The 25,244-nt window shown below is 41.6% G+C and overlaps 1 protein-coding gene across 5 annotated transcripts in view; it reads left to right on the top strand.

The window, feature by feature from the left end:
* BMAL2 (basic helix-loop-helix ARNT like 2) overlaps positions 1 to 24,751 on the top strand; it is an 86,075-nt gene extending 61,324 nt beyond the window's left edge. For 3 of the 5 annotated variants that reach the window (XM_075004211.1, XM_075004204.1, XM_075004222.1), the window contains 5 exons: positions 2,235 to 2,293; positions 10,240 to 10,348; positions 20,339 to 20,426; positions 22,282 to 22,390; positions 23,771 to 24,751. In XM_075004211.1, the coding sequence (XP_074860312.1) occupies positions 2,235 to 2,293; positions 10,240 to 10,348; positions 20,339 to 20,426; positions 22,282 to 22,390; positions 23,771 to 23,907 (502 nt within the window). In that variant the 3' untranslated portion in view covers positions 23,908 to 24,751. Of the gene's footprint in view, positions 1 to 2,234; positions 2,294 to 10,239; positions 10,349 to 20,338; positions 20,427 to 21,480; positions 21,594 to 22,281; positions 22,391 to 23,770 lie in introns of those variants that run through there. The other 2 variants (XM_075004231.1, XM_075004249.1) reach the window with 2 other exon arrangements.
* Positions 24,752 to 25,244: the final 493 nt, after the last annotated feature.

Below are 25,244 nucleotides of genomic sequence, written 5' to 3'. Positions count from 1 at the left end.
TGGAGTGGATAGCAGACAGATGCGGTTGTAGAAGGATATCAGTGACAATGTGGAGGTAGTGGTGAGAGCATGCAGAGAGTTGGGAAGTTGGTTTAGAATAAGTAGTGGCATGAGACAAGGATATCTGATATCGCCAAGTATCTTCATCTAGAGAGAGCAATGGACAAGGTCAAGGAAGAGGTAGAAGGGGTATCTGTGCATGGGATAAGAGTTAACAGCTTGAGGTTCATGGATGATTATAGTTTCAGGGGTGATATAGTTATCAATGAAGAAGATGAGAAGCTAGTGAAAATGTTGTAGGTGCTAAATGAGGAAGGAAAGCAGTACAGACTGATTATGAACATCGATAAAACAAAAACACTGGTATTTGGAGTTAAGGAAATAGGAAGGAAGATCAGTGTAGATGGGATTGAACTATGGAACGAATGTAGAGAAGCTCATTTATTTGAGAAGCAACATAACATATGATCTAGACTGTAAGAAGGAAATAGTGACTAGAATAGCGAAAGCAAGAGTGAGTTTGAAGGCAATGGATAAGATCTGGAAAAGCAAAGCAATTAGCTTAGGAACGAAGCTGAGCGTCTTGAAAATGTGTGTATTCAGCAGCATGTTGCACAGATGTGAGACATGGATGATAACGAAAGATTTGAAGAGAAGAATATTATTGTTTGAGAGGAGTTGTTTTAGAAAGATCCTGAAAATAGGAGGGATGCAGAAGGTCACCAACGAGGAATTACATGGGAAGATACAGCCAAAAGAGAACATACTGCAGAAGGTTGTACGACACAAGTTATAGCTATTCGGGCATATTTGCAGAATGAACAACAAGTGAAAAATGAAGACCTTGGTGTTCAGAATAATGGACAGTTCAAATGGGAGAGGCGGACCCCATAGAGAATGGGCAGATGATATAGTAGATAGTTTACAGAAACTAAGCTACTCTGCTGGGGACAGGGAGAGATGGAAGGAAATGGTGAGAGAGGCATCAGACGCCAACAGGTGCTGAGCCCGTGGTGGTGGTTGGTGATGATGATGATGATGATGATAATGATGAATTTCTACTTCCTAATCTTTATTTACCTTAGCCTTCCTGCCACTCCCTGTATCTGATCATTACCTTTAAAAACTGAGGCAAAGTATTCATTTCAGTTTTGGGCCATTCCTACATGATCTTTAATCTCCACCTCATCTTCAGTATTCAGTTGTCCCACTTCTGCTTTCCTTGTTTTCATTTTCTTTATATGGGTATAACACCTTTTGTTATTTTAAATTCCTTTACAAGACCCAACTTTGTTTAACTTCTGCCGGTTCTCACTTGCTCCCCAACTTTTGGAATTCCTAGAGGTAGCTTTCCTTGTTGATCCATTTTGTCTGCCACTCCTGGTGGGCTTTCTTCTTTGTCTTAATAACCTGCTTGAGGTGTGTGGTCGGCAATCTTTCCCTACACATCTTTTTCCCCTTTCTTCATATGCAGGCTTCAGATAGCTTCTGCAATGGTCATTTAAATTCCAAGCCTTTTCCATATTCGTCTATCCAGTCTACTTCCCTAACTAATTCCCATAATTTCCTACCCCAAAGAGCTAGTTCCATTTATGTGAATTTAGTTGGTATTTTTATCTTAAGGTATCTTGCTACTGTACAGATGATACAGTTCATCCTGTTTAAGAGTTTGGCAAGTTCAATAGCAAAAAAGTACAAACATCTATGACCAGTAATTTCACTTAATCTGTCAGGCTGGGTATACACTAGCTCTGCTCAGTGCTGCTGCCAGCCGAGCTATGCACAGTGAGCTTCTCAGAATTGGAAATGGCTCTTTAATTGTATATTCCCAAAGCTCATTACCATAGCCATACGAGAGTTCCGTGATGGCAGAAGTGGGTGCCAGGACTGGGGAGGCCATGTAGACGTGCCTCTGCTGTCTAAACCCTCCTCTGTTGCTAGTCCCTTATGTACTCTTCTTTCTGAAGCAAAATACGAAGAAGTGTTCTTTTGAAGCTGGGGTTTATTTTCGAAAGAGCCCCGTCTACACCGCTTTCTTTCTTTCGAAAGAATCTCTTCCAAAAGGAGATTGTGTAAATGAACCACAAGATATGTAAATCAGTGCCGCATTTACATTTTCAATTTCCCTCATTTACATTCCTCTTTCGAAAGAGGAATGCAAGTGTAGACACAGCCTATGTGTATAGTATGTTAAATTTTACTGATTTTTTTTTTCCTGTGGTATTAAATTCTAGGGGTCACAATGAATCAGAAGAAGAAGCATTACTCCCCTGTAGTTCCCAGTCCTCAGAAGGCAAGTGCAGTTTTTAGTTCACAAAATCTTGTCATTGTAGAGTGTACATTTCGTGGTGAGATCATTCCATGAGCATTAGGATATGGTACTGGAATAAATTGGTTCCTGGGAGTTCCTCATCCAAGAGAACTGTGTGAGAAAAATCAAGTTTCTTAAAGCCAAATCAGGTGATATTCTGTATTTAAACATAGTAGCGGTAGTTCATATAGCTCGCTGCATTTCTTTGTGATCCAAAGTACAGTAAAAGCTTTGCTATTTGGCATGCTGGGAGACTGGAGGTGCACATAAATCAAACATTCCAGTTAACTAAGAGTTATACTTATTAATGAAATAGCAATTTTCAGAGAATTAGTATCCAGTGAAATGAACAGAGTATGAATAGTACATAGGTATAGCTAAGTATGGAATGTAGGGTGATACTGATAAATGTATCTCTTTGTTTATATGCTGTAAATAGAACCATATGTCTACCAGCTTCCTTACTTGCTATCTCATCTAGCCACAGTGCTTTTCTTTCCACTCATTCTCTTTTAGCCATGCTTTGCGCACAAGTAAGTCATGTTTTTACTTAAAACGAAAATATTTTTCTTATACTATTTTCACTCTAATAGGAAGCAGTATAGACAGTGTAAGTATTTCTATTTGAAGGGTTGTGTTTTCAAGAAAAAGGAGGATTGAGATCACAGAACCTAATGGTAAATAAAAAGTGACTTTATTTGAAATCGCAGTTTTAAAAGCATTCCTTTGCAGTTTGGTAAACTGCAGCATAGAGCAAGTGTAGAAAAAACGAAATTGACTGTAAGCAGAAGAGAAGCAATCCCATAGTTGGTATGCTCCTTCCAGAAAATGTCATGGATTTCCCCTTACGTGAATCCCAGTTATCAGTAAGAGAGAAATAATAGTAATAGGGGATTTAATATTTAGATACCTGGATCTGTGATAACCAGAATGGCCTGGGCTGAATTCTGTGCTGGGTGTGAAGTTGTGAATCTCTCAAAACATGTAGACCACCTTATGTGCAGTGCTGGGGAGGAGCCAGTGGTCATGGTACACATAACTACCAGTGACATAGAAAAAGGTGGGAGAAAAGTCTTGAAGGGTCATATTTAGGCTGCTAGGTCACATAAAGTCCAGGACGTCCAGCATAGCATGTTTCCAGTTCCATGCACACAGCCAGGTAGACATAGCTGCAGGGACTTAATGCCTGGATATGATGGTTTAGAATCACAGAACTGAACGGGACCTCGAGAGGTCATCAAGTCCAGTTCACTGCCCACTCAGCAGGGCCAAGCACTGTCTAGACCATCCCTGGCAGGCGTCTGTCTAACCTGCTCTTAAAAATCTCCAGTGATGGAGATTCCACAGCCTCGCTAGGTAATTTATTCCAGTGTTTAACCACCCTAACAGTTAGCAAGTTTTTCCTAACATCCAACCTAAACCTCTCTTGCTGCAGTTTAAGACCATTGCTCCTCATCCTATCCTCAGAGGCAAAGGAGAACAATTTTTCTGCCTACTCCTCTTTAAGGTACTTGAAAACCGCTATCATGTCCCCTCTAAGTCTTCTCTTTTCTAAACTAAACAAGCCCAGTTCTTTCAGCCTTCCCTCATAGCTCATGTTCTCTAGACCTTCAGTCATTCTTGTTGTTGTTCTCTGGACCGTCTCCAATTTCTCCATGTCTTTCTTGAAATGTGGTGCCCAGAACTGGACATATTACTGATCAGCACAGAGTAGAGTGGAAGAATGACCTCTCTTGTCTTGCTCACTACACTCCGGTTAATGTGTCTCAAAATTCTGTTTGCTTTTTCAGTAACAGCATCACACTGTTGACTCATATTTAGCTTGTGGTCCACTATGACCCCTAAATCCATCTCCACAGTACTCCTTCCTAGACAGTTGTTTCCCATTCTATGTGTATGAAGCTGATTGTTCCTTCCTAAGTGGAGTACTTTGCATTTGTCCTCATTAAATTTCTTCCTTTTAACCCCAGACCATTTCTCCAGTTTGTCCAGATCATTTTGAATTATGATCCTATCCTTCAAAGCAGTTGCAACCCCTCCCAACTTGGTATTATCTGCAAACGCTTTATGCCAATATCTAAATCATTGATGAAGATGTGGAATAGAACCGGTCCCAAAACAGATCACTGCAGAACCCCACTTGTTATGCCCTTCCAGCTTGACTGTGAACCATTAAAAACTACTTTTTGAGAGTGGTTATCCAGCCATTTATGTACCCACCTTATAGTGGCTCATCTAAGTTGTATTTGCTTAGTTTATTGATAAGATGATCATCTGAGACAGTGTCAAATGTCTTAAAGTCTAGGTATACCACATCTGCCATTTCTCCCTTATCCACAAGACTGGTTATCCTGTCAAAACAAAAGCTATCAGATTGGTCTAGCATGATTTGTTCTTCACAAATCCATGCTGGCTGTTACCTATCACCTTTTTTTCTTCTAGATGTTTGCAGATGAATTCCTTAATTATTTGTTCCATTATCTTTCCTGGCACAGAAGTTAAACTGACAGGTCTGTTGTTTCCTGGATTGTTTTTTTACCTTTTTATAGATGAGCACTATGTTTGCCCTTTTCCAGGCTTCTGGAATCTCTCTCAACTTTCAGGACTTTTGAAAGATGATAGCTAAAGGCTCAGAAACCTCCTCTATCAGCTCCTTAAGTATTCTGTGATGCATTTCATAAGGCCCTGGTGACTTGCAGACATCTAATTTTTCTAAGTAATTTTTAACTTGTTCTTTTTTTATTTTATCCCGTAAACCTACCCTCTTCCCGCTAGCATACATTATGTTAGGCATTTCTGCATCGGCCTTCATGGTGAAGACCAAAACAAAGAAATCATTAAGCACCTCAGCCATTACCAAGCTTCCTGATATTGTTTCTCCCTCCTCACTGAGTAGTGGTCCTACCCTCTCCTTGGTCTTCCTCTTGCTTCTAATATATTTACAGAATGACTTCTTGTTACCCTCTATGTCTCTAGCTAGTTTGAGCTCGTTTTGTACCTTGGCCTGTCTAATCTTGCCCCTGCATACATGTATGGTTTGCTTATGTTCATCATTTGTAATTTCTCCTAATTTTCCACTTTTTATATGACTCCTTTTTGATTTTGAGATCCTGCAAGATCTCCTGGCTAAACCAAGGCAGTCTTTTACCATACTTTCTATCTTTTCTCTGCAGCATTATAGCTTGCTTTGGGGTCCTTAATAATGTCCCTTTGAAAAACGTCCAACTCTCTTCAGTTGTTTTTTCTCTTAGTCTTTCTTCCCATGGGACCTTACCTACCTGCTCCTTGAGTTTACCAAAACTTGCTTTCCTGAAATCCATTGTCTCTATTTTGCTGTTTTCCCTTTCATTATTTCTTAGAATCATGAACTCTGTGATTTCATGGTCACTTTCTCCCAAGCTGCTTTCCACTTTCAAATTCTCAACAATTTCCTCTCTATTTGTTAAAAATCAAATCTAGAACTGCTTCTCCCATTAGCTTTTTCTACCTTCTGAAACAAAAAAACCTGTCATCCATACAGTCCAAGAATTTTCTGGATAGTCTGTCTCTCGCTGTGTTAGTTTCCCAATGTCTGGATAGTTGAAGTCCCCCATCACCACCAAATCCTGTGTTTTGGATGATTTTTTTAGTTTTTTAGAAAAAACCTCATCCACCTCTTCTACCTGGCTCGGTGGTCTTTAGTAGACCCCTAATAAGACATCACCCTTGTTTTTTACCCCTTTTAACCTAACCCAGAGACTCTCAACATCTGTCTCCTGCATGCATCTGCACCTCCGTCCAGGTGTGCACATTTTAAATATATAAGTCAACACCTCCTCCCTGTTTACTCTGCCTATCCTTCCTGAGCAAGTTGTACCCTTCTATACCAATATTCCAATCATGTGTTTTATCCCACCATCATAGCTGTGTTTGTTTATTAGGATTTCAAGTTCATCCTGCTTATTATCCATACTTCTTGCATTTGTATACAGGAAACCCTCGAAATTGGTGATTTCGAGGAGTGTTTAATTCAGATTAACATGAGTGCAAGTCAAAATCCTGCTCCCACTGGCCCTGGTTCACCAGCCTGCCCTGGGTCAACATCTCCGCCCCCCACCGGCCACAGTTCAAACCCTCCGCACGCGGCTCTGGCTCAGCTCCCCCCAGCCCTGGTTCAAACCCCCTATGGTCCAGCTCACAGCCCCCTGCAGCCATAACCCACCCCAGGCTTATCCCTCCCTCACCGCTGCCATGACCCCAACCACCCCACCAGACTTAGCCATCCCCAGTACCACCCCCAGCCCCAGGACTTACCTTTCAAAAGGAGCTCCAAGTGATCCTGCTACTTCCCGGCTGCAGAACATGTGTTCTGCCAGGGAAAAAGCCCCCTCCTGATTTAAGCAAAATTGGAGTTACATGAGGGTGTGTGGGAGCGCAACCCTTGCATAACTTGAGGGGCAACTGCATAGGCTTCTAAGATACTGATCTGCTTTTGCCTCCCAGTTCTGCCTAGTCCCCCTGTTTTCCTCTACTGTTATAGTCCATGATCACTCCCATGATTCCAACCCAACTCCCAGTTCTCCTGGTTTTGTACTTACCTGTGGGCTTTGGTCACCCGTTCCCGTCAAACCTAGTTGAAAGCCCTCCTCGCTAAGTTAGCCAGTCGCAGTCCAAATACATCCTTCCCATTCCTCAAAAGGTGAATTCCATCCCTGCTTATCAGTCCTTCATGGAATAGCGTCCCATGATTGAGGAAGCTAAAGCACTCTGGGTGACACCATCCTCGCAGCCAGGCATTCGCCTCCAGGATGCACCTGTCTCTGCTTGGGCCACTACCTTTGACAGGAAGGATTGAAGAGAACACCACCTGCGCCCCAACTCCTTCACCCATACTCACAGAGCCCGGTAGTCATGCTTGATGCACTCAAGGTTACACCTCGCAGTATCATTCGTGCCAACGTGGATTACTAGCATGGGGTAGTAGTCAGTAGGCCAGATAATCCTCGACAACGCCGCCATAACATCTTGGATATGGGCTCCTGGCAGGCAGCAAACCTCCTGAGATGACGTGTCAGGGCGACAGATGGGTGCCTCCCTCCCCTTCCAAGCATGTTTCCAGTTCCGTGCACGTGGCCAGGTAGACAGAGCTGCAGGGGCTTAATGCATGGATATGAAGCTGTAGAGAGGAGGCTTCTAGGTGTCTAGGAACTAGGGCATTTTATGGTAAAGGAAGAATAAAGATAGGGTTCACATAAACCAAAATGGAACCAGATTGTTTGCATATAAAATTAAAAAGCTCAAGGAGGCATTTTTAAACTAAGGGCTAGAGGAAAGCCAATAGGAGCACGGGAGCTGGCAGATCAGACAGACGTCTGTTGGGGAGGATCTATTAATAGGAATCCCCTATATCCTAGTGAAGAGGAGATGATAGAAGTTGATAAAGAATGGGTAGGAGTTGAAGAGAAATGATCAAATGAAAGAGTCCCTTTGGTTACGTCACATAATCACAGACGGCTGAAAGGTGAAAAATGTCATGTGCTGTTATGCAGATGTTAGATGTCTGAATACTCATGTGGGTGAACTTGAGGGTCTGGTGTTAAATGAGGAGACCATCACATAAACTTGGTGGAAGAATGATAATCAATGGAACAAGATAATACCGGGGTACAAAGTACGTAGGAAAGACAGAGTAGATCATTGGTGAGCAACCCCTGTCTGCCAGCCCTCTGCCAAGCACTTCTTGTGCACTATGGGGCACTGGAGCCTGTACTTCCTTCTCCTTCCCCTCCCTCCCAGCACTCTGAGTGCCACGAATCTGCTAATTCATGCCCCTCTGGGCCCCTGTCCCTCCCTAGCTGCCAACAGCTGATTCACAGCGTTAAAGCTCTGGGAGGGAGCACAATGAATGAGGCCAGAGCATGAATCAGCAGATTCATACTGCTCCAAAATCTCTGGGAGTGAGGGAGGGGAAGGAGTAGGGATTGCAGTTCTCCAGTGCATGAGAGGCACTTGTGGGAGGGGGCCAGACAGGAAGTGTGCTGTCCACATGTTGACCCCAGTAGGGTAAAGGAGGGCCATTCACTAATTTTGGTTACCCATTGCTAAAGTAGATTGTGCTGGTGGGGCTATGGCACTATATGTGAAAGAAAGCACAGAGTCAAATACAGTAGAAAAAATATTACAGTACAAGCTTATTATCTGGCACCCTCAAAGCTAATAGAGGACTTACAAAGGAATCTCACTAAACTGAATGATGGGGTATCAAAATGGCAGATGAAATTCAGTGTTGATAAATGCAAAGTAATGTATGCTGGAAAACATAATCCCAACTACACATAGAAAGTGATAGGATCTGAACTAACTGTTACCACTTAAGAAAGAAATCTCAGAGTAACTGTGAATAGATTTTTGAAAATATCTGCTCAGTGTGCAGGAGCAGTAAAAAAAACAAAAAACAAACTAAGACAATGTTAGGCGCCCCATTAGGAAATCTGTAGGTAATACGACAGTGAAGTTCATAATGTCACTGTATGAATTAATGGTACACCCACAATTCTTCATACAGGTCTGGTCGCTGTGTCTAAAGATATCTTAGAATTGGAAACAGTATAGGGAAGGGCAGCAAAAATAAGTTATGGGACAGCTTCCATGTGCAGAGGTGTTAAACAGCCTGAGAATTTTCAGGTTGGAGATGACTCAGGAGGGGATATGCTAGAGATCTGTAAAATCATAATGGTGTGGGGAAAGCAAATGAAGAAGCTGTATGTACTACTTCACATAACACAAGAACCACGGGTCACCAAATGAACTTAATCAGCAGCAGGTTTAAAACAAACAAAAATAAGTACTGTTTCACTCAGTGCGCTGTGGAACTCTTTGTCAAGGGGAGTTGTGGAGGCCAAAAGTATAACTGAGTTAAAAAAGGAATTATATAAGTTAATGAAGGATAGGTCCATCAATGGCTATTAGCCAAGGTGGTCACAGTTGCAAAACTACATGCTCTGGGTATTTGTATTACCAGATTAGCAGAAGCTCGGGCTATATGACGGAGTGGATCACTGAATAATGTTTTTATTCTGTGTGTTTCCTGTGCAGTATCTGGCACTAGTTGCTGTCAGAAGACAGGATACTGTGTTTAGTTATACCATTGGTCTGACCCAGAATGGCCATTATGTGTCTTTTTTAAGTGTGGAGAGAGTGCTTTCAGTGGCAATCCTTGAAGGACATGGTGACCAGAAAGAATGTATTCAATTCACTAACTACCGATAAAGTTTCCTTTGTTTAATAAATCAGTGAGTCTTAACTTACAAAACATGTTCTGCTAAAATTTATGAATTTTTTTCTTACATATCCAACACATTTAACTAATAAAATTTTAATTTTAATGTTCATCACATGGTGCTTGACACAAAATGCAAATTAAAACATTGTAATAAATTAGTGAATTGTTCACCATTTTCCAACATAAATAAAAAATGCAAAAATTAAGAATCTGAACAGATTTAAGCTATATAATAGTGTCAGTAAATATGGTAGATGCACTGTATCATACTGGTTAACAAAAAAAAGTACCAAGTTTACTGTAGATGCTATATTCCGTTGCACATTAATGTGTTTTAATTAGTAATGAATGAGAATTAACCTTTCTTTAGGAAATTAACTAAAAAATACAAATCCAAAATGACTGCCAGTTTGAATCTGTCCACCCTGATTGTAAATGAAGTGCATAGATTCGTTAGTCAAGCTTCGTAAAATGGGAAGATAAGTGAACAATGAAAATCAAATAAGATCTATAAAATTCTTTGAGTTGTTAGTAATAGAAGTAAGGAATCTTTTTATGTAAATAAGTGGTTTAAAAAGGTTGACGAGCTGGGTTAATTTTCTCCTGCGGAGTGAAAATATTTTAAGATTTAATAATCTTCAACTTTGTTTTCTGTTTGTAATTATAGATACTTCAAAGCAATCTTTCCCTAGTGTACCTGGAATGTTCACTGGAACGGTACTTGGTGCTGGAAGCATAGGAACCGAGATCGCAAATGAAGTATTAAACTTAGAAAGGTAATAAAAATTAAAAATGTATTTTAAGTCTCTGAGCCAAAAAGAGTAGATTATGATGGAGAAAGCAAAAATAAATAAATGGGAATTCTCTAATGTACTGCTTTTATTTTATCTTGTCGTATGAATAGGTGTTTTTTGCTGCAGCGTTAGTACACTGCCTTATGAGAAATGAGGTATCGCAATCTCACATGTGATGCCTGCATGACAGTGCAGAGCACTGACCTTATAACCATCTTAGTAATATACTAGTCATTCTTTATTTTAAAAAGTTTACTTATTCACCCAGATTTCTAAAATTTGTATTATTCTGGGTTTGTTACATCTTCACTTGAATTAGACTAAAACAGTCTGTTGGTTAGAAATTATGTTATCTTCAAGTGGCCTCTTCCTGCGTGTACCTAAGAGAGATGTCATCAGTGCAGATCTGACAGTGGAACCTTCTTGCAGCAGTGCCTGTTGGAGCCTCATTGCAGCCCATCCATCTGATCCTTTCTCTCACTGTTGCCGGATATTCTGAGGCTAAGGTTCTAAAAGGCAGTCTGCCATTCAAGCCACCTTAGTTCCTTCCAGCCACAGTTGCAGGCAGATCATGAACCTCACGAAGTCATTCCGATTCAAATAATCACTTCAAAGCTTAGTGTCTTGGCTAACTCTGTTTGTGTAGAATTAACCATTTAGGTTTAATTTCATCTAAATAAAGTTTTAAAATTCATATTACTCAGTTCCTATTCCTCAGCATAAATCAACATATCCAAAAATGAAAAGGCTGGGGTTTAAGTGGCTTGCCTTTTCTTCTCTTCTGTTCACATCATCAGACACTGATGCAAGGAATCTGACTTAGCTGAGAGAAAGCCTGTGTTGTATCGTGCACATTCATGCTGATAACTTACGAAGTATGTGAAAACCAGCTCTGACTATTCAGGAATTATGTCTCTAGAAAATTTTAATGCCAACTCTTTTGGTTCCAAGTTTTTAGAATCCATGAATACAGATAGGCTTGTTTCAGCTCCAGCTCTTTCAAGGACCCAAAATCAGTATAAGATTTTTGCCCAAATTACTGATCTCCATTATTGGGGTAGAACATCACTGTACCTAAGGATGTGGGCCCATCAGATGTGACTGTTCAACAAGATGGGCTCCTGTACGTGTTGGCTTTGATGTCAGAGTCAGGCCTCAGGATCACAATCATTGCCATTAAGCACCTTCTGTTCTGAGCAAAAGAAATGCTATAGTTGTTGGCTTCTGTTAGCAGACCAATCTGACACCATTACCCCTTCAGATCTCATAGTCTCAGTTCCAGGATTTACAGAGCCTAAACCAAAAATAAAGTACCATAGTGATAATAAATCTGGAAAGAAGGAACATACCACAATTTAACAAGCATCGCTGTTCCCCTCCCCTCAAAAAGGGCAGAAAAGTCTCAAGAGAGAATTTCTGTCTCAATGTTGTTTGCTTCTGCTACTGTAGTAGTGCCCCAAGTTGATAAATCACTTTCAGAACCATACTTTGCCGTGAGAACCATACTTTGACCCAAAGGCCACCCCAGTTCAGGGATCCTCTGGGCTGAAAGGCATTGAATTAGAGAAGGGAAAAAAATGTTGTGTATCTCTCCTTCCTCGTCTACACTGTGAAAGAAAAGTAAAAACCTTCCTGTCAGTTACAGGTTTCCTCTCGGGTTTTGCCACATTCCTCAGGACACAGACAGGTTTCCGAGGAAAGCTTGCCTCATAGTTTTCTGTACAATACTTACCAAGTTTGAATTCTCTTCTCTGCATTGGTATCCAGAGTCAAAAGATTCAGGCCAGTACAGACCTTTTAATTTGCCACCTTTTTTTCTCCTAGGGAGTGGCTCAAATACACTAGAAAACATTAAATTGATACAAGATACAGATACTTTAGGCAAACAGAATATGTTTATCGTACAGGGATATCAGGACACAGAATCTGACTCTGAATGCTGGCAAGAATGGCATACACCACCTTGGGGTAGATGATAATACTGACCTTCGCCTAAATGTTAAAAGGAGCCTGAAGCAGTCCTATCTTTACAGGGATTCCCCAGGCCCCTTCAGAGGGAACATGGTTGACCTTGCGCATTGGATCAAACTCATCCAGATCAGTATACCTCTTCATTTCAGGACTCTTGTCCAGTATTAGTCCCTGATATTTTTATCAAAGGTTGAGCCAGGTCTCACCAAATTCCAGCACACTAACATGGGAGCCAGTCAACCAAACTCTCCTGATGATACATAAAAGTATAACTGAAAAAAAACAGAATAGGTTCGTCAATGACTATTAGCCAAGATAGTCAGAGGTGTGTCCCTAAATCTCTGAATGTCAAAAAATATGAATGAATGACAAGGGATGGGTCGCTCTAATAGATTATCCTGTTTGGTTCAACCTCTGAGGCATCTGGTACCCTCCATTAAGGGAAGACAGGACACTGGACTAGATGGACCATTGGTCTGACCCAACCTGGATATTCTTATGTGGGGTCTCCTCCACAGCTGATGCCCACTCTGACACTCCAAGTGCAGAGGCGGGCCCACAAGAGACCTTAAAAATACCTTGCCTCTATAGGTTTCTGCTTCAAAGCTTCCCAGAGTCATAGATTCTCTGACCCTGGGAGGTAGCTGCCACCACCCAAGTGAGAAAAGCGCTCTTTAGAACCCAGGAAGACACGCTTAAGATGCTTCTCTGAAGGGTAACCTCAACATCTTAATCTTCCCTTAGAGGAGATCTTGAAAACAAGGAGAAGAAATTAAGTTACAGTCTGATAGCTGACCTTCCAGTCTTAGGCATGCATCTACACAGACCCTTCTTTAGGCCATAAGAATCAAATAATTGCCTTTAAACAAAAAAGTGATTTATTAACAAAACAAGCAAAATATGAAGTATACAAATAAAGTGATAAAGCATACTTGGTTGCTCAGTGTTACAGAGCAACTTAAAAAAAAAGCGGGGGGCGGGGTAAGATAAAGGCACAGAGAATCACTTCCCTGGGACTCAGTTTAGAAGTTAATGTACAGAGGGGTACATCAGCCAGCCAGAGGAGTCCTGCACCAAACCCAAAAGAAAAAAAAAATGTGATCGCATATGACTAAAGTTAGTATTTGGGAGCCAGGAGTGCTGGGGAACAGCCATGGAGGTGTGCAATGCTGGGGGGCATGTGAAACACATTAGAAAAGCCTTCACCTATAGGAACTGATATGAAGACTTACTCTGGGAAGAAAAACATGGGAATAACTGAAAAGACTTGCCCAAAGGCCAAAGCATGGACTAGGAGTTTTTTTGGTACAATAGAGGGCATTTAAACAGGCACTGCCCTCAAGTGAAAGTGAAGCTGCAAGAGGGAATAGGGAAGAGAAAGACTCGCTATAGTGCCAGTATATTGGTTGCAAGTAAAACAGATGTGGCTGTGACCTGACAGCTGCTAACTAAACTTTCCTAGCAGGAGGCTTGGAGAAACACAGAAGTAGGACCACTGCAACAAATTGGGTTGAAGGCAAAGTAAATACACAGTCTGAAAATTATGTTTGTGGAGATGCAAATCACTGCTCCTAATAAAAATACAGGATCTGTGGACAGCTGTTGATCTCACTTCTTCCCCTCAACGACTTGAGGACTGGGTGAAAAAGCCAGAGGTCTTGGTGGCAAAAGTACCTAAAGGAGATGGGGCTGAGGATGTGGTATTTGGAGCAGTAAATCTGAGAGGAAAACACTAGCATTGGTAGTCCTTGTGGGAGCCCTGAAAGAAGAAGCGGTAGCTAAAGGGAAGTTTAGGTCGGAGAAGGTGGGATGCAGAGGCACACTTACGGAAAGCCCTTTCCCAAAGCAAAAGGAATTTATACCAGTAGGATGTGGTTTTGAGGGCACTGTGATTAATATCCCATCCTGAGTCTGAAAGGATTAATGTGGGCTTGAGAGGCCTGTTAGCTCACCTGCTCCTGCCTGGGTGGTGAGCAAAGCCTCATAAAAGATGTAGGCTATCTGGGAAGGAGCTGGGTGATGCCATAAAAAAGAGGTCTACAGTAGAAAGGAACTACAAGGAAATGGACCATGCAAGTCCCTTTCTTGGTAGTAAAGAACAGAGCGTCAAGAGTTGGTGTAGAGAAAGTTGTGATGGGACTGACTAGAGCTGCAATATGCAGTGGGGTAGAAGGCTCATGCAGGGCTCCAAAGTGGTGGGGAAGAACTGGCTCAGCTAAAGAGAGACCAAACCCAAGAGCAGGAGGGTAACCCTGGAGAATTATGGCAGGGTAGAACTCAGGTGGCAGGGCCTTGGGAGTAGAACACGGCAAGGAGCCTGCCTGTGGGAGCCCTGGTAGGTGGGTTATGGTCGATCTGCAGTGCTGCCAAGGGAAGGAACACAGCTCCAGTGAGAAGCTCTGGGGTTCATTGCTCTTTACAAGAGCCCAAAAATGGGCTTGGGAAAAAGACTATGGTAGGACGAAATCCAGGGAGGCAACAGGAAAAAGTCTGACAGAGCAGATCTTGGCTGGTGATTACAAGGTCCTTGGATTGGAATCTAATGTAGTAGGAAGGCCTGGGTTCCCTGAATGGCCACTGGGGAAGGTGACATGAGGCCTCTAATAGGAGGGTAAAGACAACTGAAAGCCCTGAGTGCAAAAATGCAACCATGATGGGGCCTAGGATTGGTGGTCAAAGACTAGATGTAAGGATTGGGACTGTGTGTTGCACTTGATTATTCTGATATGGGTAGAAATAAAACATGGCCTGATCGTAAGCCTGACTCACAGGAAGAGGAAGATGGCTGTGGGACCAGAGCAATCACTGGCAGAAAGTGTTAGAGAAGAGCGAGCTGCTCCACTCCTAAAGGTCTTCCAACTTGTGAGCAGGGTTCTCCAACAATGTCCACTATTGCTTCCATCAGTCCATGCAGATATTTGTCATATCCAGATGTGGTAAAATTGCATATTTTGGATGCTGAGAGGGCAATAGCCTTTTACTTAAATGGGTCTCAGTAATTAGAAATTTGCCAAAACTTTAATTTCAAATGGAGGTAGTGAAAATAAATGACAGGAGAATGCATCTCAGCATTTATTCTAATAGGTCCTTTTTGGATAGAGGAAGACTACAGACAGATCTGCTTCTCTCTCAAGTGTTCTCTACACTACTGCAGAATGTCTACCCACTCTGGGTTGATCATCTGGGATTTGATTTCATGCATGTGTGAAATGATGCTTTCAGGTCAAAGACCCTGTGCTCCTCAGAAGTGGCAAAGGAATAAGGAAGGTTGAAGGGAGAAGCGCTCCCATCGACATTCCCCTGTGTAGACAGACGTGGAAGTCTACCACAAATACATTGATTTTTAGCTACGCAATTGGCATAGCTAGTGTTGCATATCTGCAGTCAACTTCTATGTCTAGTGTAGACATAGACTCGCTGTATTTTAGATAACACACCACAAGGTAAGAATTCTTTCATGGCATGCCTCAGGCATATCCCAGTTTTTAGAAGCAAGTAGAACTGCAACTTGAAGCTTTCTTCGTGCTTTCATAAACTACTACTCCCTAGATCAGGGGTCAGCAATCATTCCAAGGCGGAGTGTCAAAATTTGACCTTCTGACTTCTGTGTATGGTCTGAGTGCCAGTGATACATTTTAAAGTCACTAACAGTCCTACTTACATAAGCTTCATTAGTAAATAAAGATACAGAGCATTACCGTTTAGATGGTGATTGGCAGCATTAGCTGGTCTTTTGTTAATCCACAGGTTGCATGGCTTTGAGCAAGCTCCTGGCTGCATGGGAGAATAGGGATGGTGGTGAACTCCCACCTTGCGTGCCAATGAAAATTGGCTCATATGCTGCTCTTGGCACCCATGCACCCTGCCCTAGATCTGACATCCTGGTTAATGCTCAGTTTGGTAAGGCAGGACTACAATGATAATTCAGTTAGAACCCAACACCTTACCCTCTTGATGGTGTAGTTCTGCTTGTCAAGAATGTGCATAGCTTACTTGAAGAAATGAAGATTGCTCACCTATAACTGGTACTCTTACAAGTGGACTCTGCATATTCACATTCTCTTCCCCTTTTTCCCAGAGTAATAATTACACATTTGAATCTGTGGAGGCCTTCGTTAAGAAATGAGGCAGCTGGAATTCCATCCACCACCACCCCACCCACCCACCCCCATGCACATTTATAGCTTTTCCCTGAGTGTGCTCAGGAACAGTTGTACTGAAAAGTACTGCATGGGATCTTTTCAGGGGAAAAGGCAAAATGCTGCATTGATTGGTAATACACATATACCAATCAACACTTATCATATGTTTATGATATATCCCGTTCCCATTCTCTCTCTCTCTCTCTCTCTCTCTCTCTCTCTCTCTCTCACACACACACACACACACACACACACACACACACACACACACACACACACACACACACTCTCTCTCTCTCTCTCTCTCTCTCTCTCTCTCTCTCTCTCTCTCTCTCTCTCTCCCCCCCCCCCCGTCTTGTTGCTGTTACCAGTAGTTGCTCCCCATAACTGCCCTAGCCAGATGAGTTTGATGGGGGAGGGGTGGAGCCAGGCTTCTGCTGATCCAGATCGGTGCTCCAGTGATGACAAAACAAAACCCGGGGTCCCTGTGCAAGATGCCTTCCTTTTTACAGGCCTCTCTCGCAGGCAGGTTGCCACAAGTTTGCCATCTCATGCATGTCCATAATCTGGGAGAGCAGTCTTAAGAATATGCATTTAGCACCTTCTTCAGGGTGGTGCTTCTACAAGCAGGCACTTGCTGGTGACTCCCAAGGCGTCCATGTGTCCATTCCTCTTTCAGTAGGCCCACTTCACAGGCTCCATTGTTCTTCTCACTGGTCTTGGATCTACCTTCTTCATACCTGGAGGTGCTGGTCTCCCACACCTTTCCATTCACACCTCATTCCCTCAAGAGGACAATCAATTAAGCAATCCAAAAAGAAAGGGTACAGAGAATTTTGTCTTTACCTTCCCTACTTCTAGGAACTGTTCTACAAAATAGAACTACATTTCTGTATAACAGGGCTTAATACAATGATACATAAAATGACTTGACAATATTTAAAAATTCCAATGGGACGATAAGTAAAACAGAGATGTAGCTACACAGTGAGGGGGAGGTGCAGGAGAGGGCATGAAAGTGCTCCATCAGTGCTGTTTCACCATAGATTTCATGAGTTTAAAGTACAGAGTTGGTCTCGAAGGATTCTGTTTACAAATGGGTAACTTTCATTTTCCAGACAGCATTTAAGGAAAGAAATACATGAAATAATACTAGAAGTAAAAGTAAATATCAAGAGGATAGGTGGCAGGTACTTTTTTTTTTAAATTTTTGCTCCCATACCTGTTGTATATCAAGGTTTCAAAACTCCTGTGTTCAGATATTTGGAAGTTGTGTTCTCCAGAGTAAGTAGTTTTGCACTGAAGTGTTCCTGGCTCTTTTTCCTGATGTGTGGTAATTTTGGTAATTGAGAAAGAGCAAAAATGCATCCTACTAATTATAATCCTTGATCTTAATGGCCACCTATTCTCTTTCTTTACCAAAATTTGGAGCAAGAAGTATGTGTGCTCTGTGGGAGAGTTTTGCTTCTGAAAAAGCTGTACTGTCTGAAATCTTAAATAGCTTCTCTCCTGTGAGGACACATACTAGACACCATACTAGAGGCCCAACTTAAATGTATACCCCAAATAAAAAAACACAGTGAGAGACCAAAGAACCACCATGGCTTAACAACCATGTTAAAAAGGCAGTGAGAGAGAAAAGGGCAGCTTTTAAAAAGTGGAAGTCAAATCCTAGTGAGGAAAATAGAAAGGAACACAAACACTCCCAAATTAAGTGTCATAATGTAGTAAGAAAAGCCAAAAAAGATTTTGAGGAACAGCTAGCCAAAAATTCAAAAAACGATAGTAAAATGTTTTTTTAAATACATTAGAAGCAGGAAGCCCGCTAAAAAAGCAGTGGGGCCCTTGGACGATAAAGATATAAAAGGAGCGATCAAGGAAGACAGTGCCATTGCGGAGCGATTAAATGATTTCTTTGCTTCAGTCTTCACGGCTGAGGATGTTACAGAGGTTCCTAAATCTGAGCCAGCCTTTTTAGGTGACAAATCTGAGGAACTTTCCCAGATTGAAGTGACATTAGAGGAGGTTTTGGAGTTAATTGATAAGCTGAATAGTAACAAGTCTCCAGGACCAGACGGTATTCACCCAAGGATTCTGAAAGAACTCAAATGTGAAATTGCGGAGTTATTAACAGTGGTTTGTAACCTATCCTTTAAATCCGCTTCGGTACCCAATGACTGGAAGACGGCCAATATAACGCCAATATTTAAAAAAGGCTCTAGAGGAGACCCTGGCAATTATAGACCGATAAGTCTAACATCAGTACCAGGCAAATTAGTAGAAACACTAGTAAAGAATAAAATTGCAAGGCACGTAGAAGAGCACGAATTGTTGGGCAAAAGTCAGCATGGTTTCTGCAGAGGGAAGTCGTGTCTAACTAATCTATTAGAATTCTTTGAAGGGGTTAATAAACATGCGGACAAGGGGCACCCAGTGGACGTAATATACCTAGGTTTCCAGAAAGCGTTTGACACGGTCCCACACCAAAGGCTTTTATGTAAATTAGGCGGTCATGGGATAGGAGGAAAGATCCTTTCATGGATCGGGAATTGGTTAAAAGACAGAAAACAAAGGGTTGGAATAAATGGTAAATTTTCACAATGGAGGGGGGTAACTAGTGGTGTTCCCCAGGGGTCAGTCCTGGGACCGATCCTGTTCAACGTATTCATCAATAATCTAGAAAATGAGGTAAGCAGTGAGGTGGCAAAGTTTGCAGATGACACCAAGTTCTTCAGGACAGTCAAAAGCAAAAGGGATTGTGAAGAACTACAAAAAGATCTCAGCAAACTGAGTGATTGGGCAGCAAAATGGCAAATGAAATTTAATGTGGGTAAGTGTAAGGTAATGCACATTGGAAAAAATAACCCAAATTACACGTACAACATGATGGGGTTAAATTTAGCTACGACAGATCAGGAAAGGGATCTTGGAGTTATAGTGGATAGTTCTCTGAAGACATCCACGCAGTGTGCAGCAGCAGTTAGTAAAGCATATAGGATGTTAGGAATTATTAAAAAAGGGATCGATAATAAGACAAAAGAGATCATACTTCCCCTATATAAAACTATGGTACGCCCACATCTTGAGTACTGCATGCAGATGTGGTGGTCTCACCTCAAAAAAGATATATTGGCATTAGAAAAGGTTCAGAAAAGGGCGACTAAGATGATTAGGGGCTTGGAACGGGTCCCATATGGGGAGAGGCTAGAGAGACTGGGACTTTTCAGTTTGGAAAAGAGGCGATTGAGGGCCGATATGATAGAGGTATATAAAATCATGAATGGTGTGGAGAAAGTGAATATAGAAAAATTATTTACCTTTTCCCATAATACAAGAACTAGGGGACACCAAATGAAATTGATGGGTAGTAGGTTCAAAACTAATAAAAGGAAATTTTTCTTCACACAGCGCACAGTCAACCTGTGGAACTCTTTGCCGGAGGAGGCTGTGAAGGCCCGGACTCTATTAGGGTTTAAAAAAGAGCTCAATAAATTTTTGCAGGTTAGGTCCATAAATGGCTATTAGCCAGGGGTAAAGTATGGTGCCCTAGCCTTCAGAACAAGGGCAGGAGGTGGATGGCAGGAGATAAATCACTTGATCATTGTCTTCTGTTCTCCTTCTCTGGGGCACCTGGCATTGGCCACCATCGGCAGATGGGATGCTGGGCTGGATGGACCTTTGGTCTGACCCAGTATGGCCATTCTTATGTTCTTATGGGTTTTTTTCATGCAGGGGTGTTGGGGTGTGAGGGTTGCCGTGTTCTGAGACTAAATAAGATTCTCATTTTAAAATGGAACGGATTGTAATTCAAACTCAACAGTGAATGTATTGTACAACAAGCATATGTGTATATTTTTAGACTACATCGTTCTCCATCTGTTGGTGAGTTAAGTCCATCTGATCTTATGAAGAAATCTTCTCCGACTTTAACTTCAAAATGTAGCAGCGTAAGTATATCATATGTCGGTGACTCCAAGAACTGTCAATGAAAGGTCACTATCAAATTGTTCACAGCGTACCTTGAGCTACCTTCAAACTGCGTGTAAATTAGTGCCAGTGCAAAGCGTCTGACAAACCTGTGTATTGGAGTCTTCTGTTCATAGAAGAGAGATGACACAGATGGCAAGAGTAGAAACTTCTCTTCCCAATTTCACTAGTGTGCCTCAGTTGAAGCCTTGAGGAACAATCTTTTGGTTCAGCCCTTGGCGGGGGATCTCTGCTTAGGCTGCAAAAAAGTGCCAGATGTGGGTGGGGGGTGTGTTTTGTGAAGTGGGCTCTTATAAACTTGGAAATTAATGAAGACCACTATTCAGGAGCCATCAAATAGTTAAAATATAGGCTGAATTCAGTTCAGCAGTATGAAGATGAATGTCTGGTTCCTGTGAACATTCATATTTATTTTTCACCCCTTATACTGTTAAACAGTTATAATTCATACAGGCTTAGCGTTCTGGGATGTAGTGTGGTGCATCAGGGGGTGGAATGTAGCCAGACAAAGTCTCCCCCTTACAAGCCAGCTTGCTCGTTGCCTCCCCCACCCCCACCGAGGAGCACACAGGGCACGGAAACGGCTGCTGACAGCACAGTCTTTGATGCCTTCATTGAGGCCCAGATATGCTAGCTTATTGTGACCCTGAGAAGCAGAAAGTTCAGATAGAAGACTAACAGGCCAGACTGTCAACACAAGAGGGCGGGGGGACCCTCAGAAATCACCCCAGCTGGCATTGATCAATATGATGCACACACACAATCACCCAGAAGGGGACGTGCCCCGCCCGCACAAAAGAATGTCCTGTACTCCTAAATTGCTTATCTCTTGTCTTACAAGTGCAAATTAAGTAGAAATGCCCTTGTAACAAACTGGCGTCACAAAGACAGACCAGTATGATCTGGCACCATAGATAAGAAAGAGAATACATAACCCAAAAGGGGTATAAAAGATGGGTCCAGCAGAACTCTAACTTTGAGTGCATTCCACCAACTACCTGCTGGTCGGGTCAGGTGATTGCCTCCCGAGGTCCACTACTGGGGACGCCCAACCTCGTATTCGTCTTTCCGCGGAATTGAGTGACCGATCCGGCTTGGCTACGCTGGTATCGAGAGACGCAGAGAGGGTAAGATACACCCATGCTAGGTCTCTGACTTTTTTTGTGCACAGCTAAAGAATTAGAGCTCTGTAACTAGTGTCAAGATATCATTGTGTTAGATGGTAACAGATATCTTTGTATTGGATTGTAACGTAACTTGTTAACACCTGTACTTTGCTAGCATATAAGAAGTAAACAATAGCCTTTTGTAACCGCATGCTTATAACTGTAGCTTAATAAACTTGTAACTAGTTAAGCTCTGAGCCTGACCCGGTTGTTAACCCTTTTTTCACTGCAACGCAGCCGGCACAACAAAAGAACTTTAACCGTTTGGTTACCACAGCCTGGCAGTGGGTGAAAGTGCTAGGAGCTGCCTGCTCTAACAGTAAAAAAAACTGGGTTGCTTAGGACCCAGGGGAGTACCTCACCGCACATTACCCAGCCACCAGCTAACATAGCCTCAGAATTTTACATCTGTTAAAAATAGTTGTAGAGAAGCAGCATGTCTATGATTCTGTGCCGCAGGCCTGGGCAGGGTTTCACATCTCAGCTTGTAGGGTTTCCATCTCACTTTTCATTCAAACCGAAGAGCTTTGCCCCACTCCTTGCCTGAGGCCCTGCCCTACTCCACCCGTCACTCGCTCTCCCCCCACCCCTTCATTGCTTTCTCCTCCACTGTCTCTGGGTCTCAAGGTGGTTTTTTTTGTGCTTTCAGGTGCCAAATAAAGAGCTGACTCAGTTGTGTCCTTCAGAAACGGACGACCTGGAAACCATGGGACAAAATCAGGGCACTGTTCCTTTCTCAAGCAATGAACCTCTTCTCAGTAAGAGCTCTTTTACTACAATTAATCACTCTTTCTTTAAAGCAGGGGGTCAGCAACCTTTGGCATGTGGCCCATCAGGGTAATCTGCTGGCGGCCCACCAGCCATTTTGCTGACGTTGGCTGTCTGCGGGCATGGCCCTCTGCAGCGCCCAGTGGCTGCAGCTTGCTATTCTCGGGCAACGGGAGTTGTGGGAAGTGATGCATGCCGGAGGGTCACCAGTTCCTGCAGCTCCTATTGGCTAGGAACAGCAAACTGTGGCCGTTGGGATCTGTAGGTGGCCATGCCTCTAGACAGTCAACATTAGAAAAATGTCTGGCAGCCCACCAGCAGATTATGCTGATGGGCTGCATGCTGACCCCTGCTTTAAAGAAAAGTCTATGAATTGGTGCAACATCAACCCAATAAGGTTGTATAGTGAGTGTGCTCAAGATTTTGCCAAATGTTGAGAGCTTATATGGGTTCCTATTTTAATTATGCATCATCATAGTAGCAGGAACTGAAGTTCACTGTCTCTTCTTTTGCTTTTCAAGGTTCACAAAAAAGTTGCTTCATGTTTCTTCTTTCCAAAAATAGGAGTTGTGTAGGGCTGTTTTGTGGACAGGTGAGGGAACTGAATATAACCTGTCATGATATGCAGACCCTCTGTAAAGTATGCATGCTCGCGTGTGTATAGCTGATTGAAATAAACGTTTTGCAAAAGGGGGTGGGACTTCTAAGTTTTTTTCATTTTGTAGGGTCTGAAACTGACTCATTTTTCTTTTAAATTGATTTTTTTCTGTCAAAAAATTTGAGATTTTGGTAAATACAAAATATCTGTATGTTTTAAAATAAAAATGTGAAAAACGTGAAAAATGAAGAAAAAATCTAAATGCAACAACACCTTTTGAAATTTTGTTTTTTAAAGTAAGGCCATTTGTTAAACCAAACACTTAGTTGGAAAAAATTTCTCTCTCATTTTGTCTGCTCTAACAGGTGAGTTTCCCACCTCAGTGGCCGGAAATGGAATAAAGTTTTCTATTTAAATGGTGTGGCATGAAGTTTGCCAGTTCATTGGCATGGATTTACATTTGTCGTTTTATTACCATGAAGTTTAAGGTTTGCCTATGCAGTGACATAAATTTAGTCCCAGAGTCAAGTTACCCATTCTTTTGTCTGTTCAGGGCAGCAAATAACTTTGAATAACTTGACAGTGTAAAAATTGAAAAGGTATCTTCTGAATCCAAAACATGCTTCAATTTACCCATCTTTGAACACATGTAAGAATTCAGGGTATCCCTGGTCTTCAAGGAGTGCTGCTTTACAAGTAAATTTTATTGTAGAGTGTCCTTGTTCTGTAAGATTTTGTGCTGCATAAATAGTGTTATTTAATTGTTTCCTAGGTGACAGCTGTCAGTTGGATTTTGATGCCATGTGTGAAAATGATGATACTGCTATGGCTTCTCTGATGAATTATTTGGAGGCTGAAGGAGGTCTTGGGGACCCAAGAGAACTCAGTAATATACCATGGACTCCTTAGTAGGTTTTTTAAATACAAATGAGAATAATGTAAAATTCTGTAATGCACAACAATTGCACATCCTCAAGTACTGTATTGTTAATTTTTAACACTATATTTTAATTCACATTTACTATCTGTATATTTGCTAAGACTTTTATTCTTTCTTCCCAGAGATATAGTATGTTCTGCACATATGGAAAAAAAAAAAAGATATTTTTTCATTACTAAGAACCTTGTAATTTTCTTATTGATCCATAGCTAACTACAATGTTTACAAAATAGGGTTATATTTTTGCTAAAAAGCTTTAACCCAAAGATACCATACAGTGTGTACAAATAAACTGTGTTGATTTGAATGTTTTAATACTTAAAAGAAGTTTTTATTTGTAATTTTCTTTTAAGAGTTGGATGGAGACGAGTATTTATCTGTGTCACCTCTGAAGATGTTGTCTGCTTACACCGTTTGAGATATATTTGTTTTCTAGCCATAAGTTGTTATTGAAAATATGGTTTCCACATTGCAAAATTATTACTTAAGTACTGTAGTGTTAAAGGGGACATAGCAAATTACAATTATTTGGTCTTTTTAGAAATATTAATGTGCAATTTTTTAGTCAAGTAAAAACCAAGCAAAAAGCAATCATCTGGGAGCAACTTATTGGATTTCTGTAAATTATCTAGTGTGGTGACTGGGAAAAGAAAAATCTAAAAGCAACAATGTCAGTGTTAAACGTTGTCCCACAACACAAATATGATGAGTGTGGGAAGGAGAGAAACAGAATAGTTTAAATGTATATGTATTGGGAGAGGGATAGAACACAAAACCAAAAGTTGTAACTGTAATAAAGCAATTTGGTCACTATCATTTTGGTATGCTGTTGCTTTGGAACTATGACTTAGAGAAGTGGATTTTAACCCCTTTTTTTGAGAGTCTCTAGAACTTTTGAATAGAGTGGTAAATCGTTTTCTGAAAATTTTCTACATATTCTGCTGATCACCGGGGTCCATGGACCACAGGCTGAAAACCACTGTTATAGATTATATCTATGTAAAGTGAGCAAATATAAAATTAGTGCTTATCTTAGGTCTGGAGAAAAGAGAGAATTAAGGAGCTGGAGATTTTAAAAAAATAATAAAGTGGGATTGAGACTAGTCAGAAGTGGTAACGTATGTTGGACCTTATGGCCTTTTCCTGTTTACTAGCTAATGAAAACAGTTTTGTGAGGGTTTCGAACACTTTGGGGTACCTCATGTGGGGGGCCTAAATGGTGAGCCACACAAAATCACTAGCTTCTTTTGAAAGGATCCTGGCCTTTATTAACTGAGACTTCTGGAACTACATTTGAATTATGTAA

This window comes from Carettochelys insculpta, chromosome 1 (assembly GCF_033958435.1).
Source record: "Carettochelys insculpta isolate YL-2023 chromosome 1, ASM3395843v1, whole genome shotgun sequence".
NCBI classification, from domain to species: domain Eukaryota; kingdom Metazoa; phylum Chordata; order Testudines; family Carettochelyidae; genus Carettochelys; species Carettochelys insculpta.
This window is presented reverse-complemented; position numbering and strand designations above follow the sequence as displayed.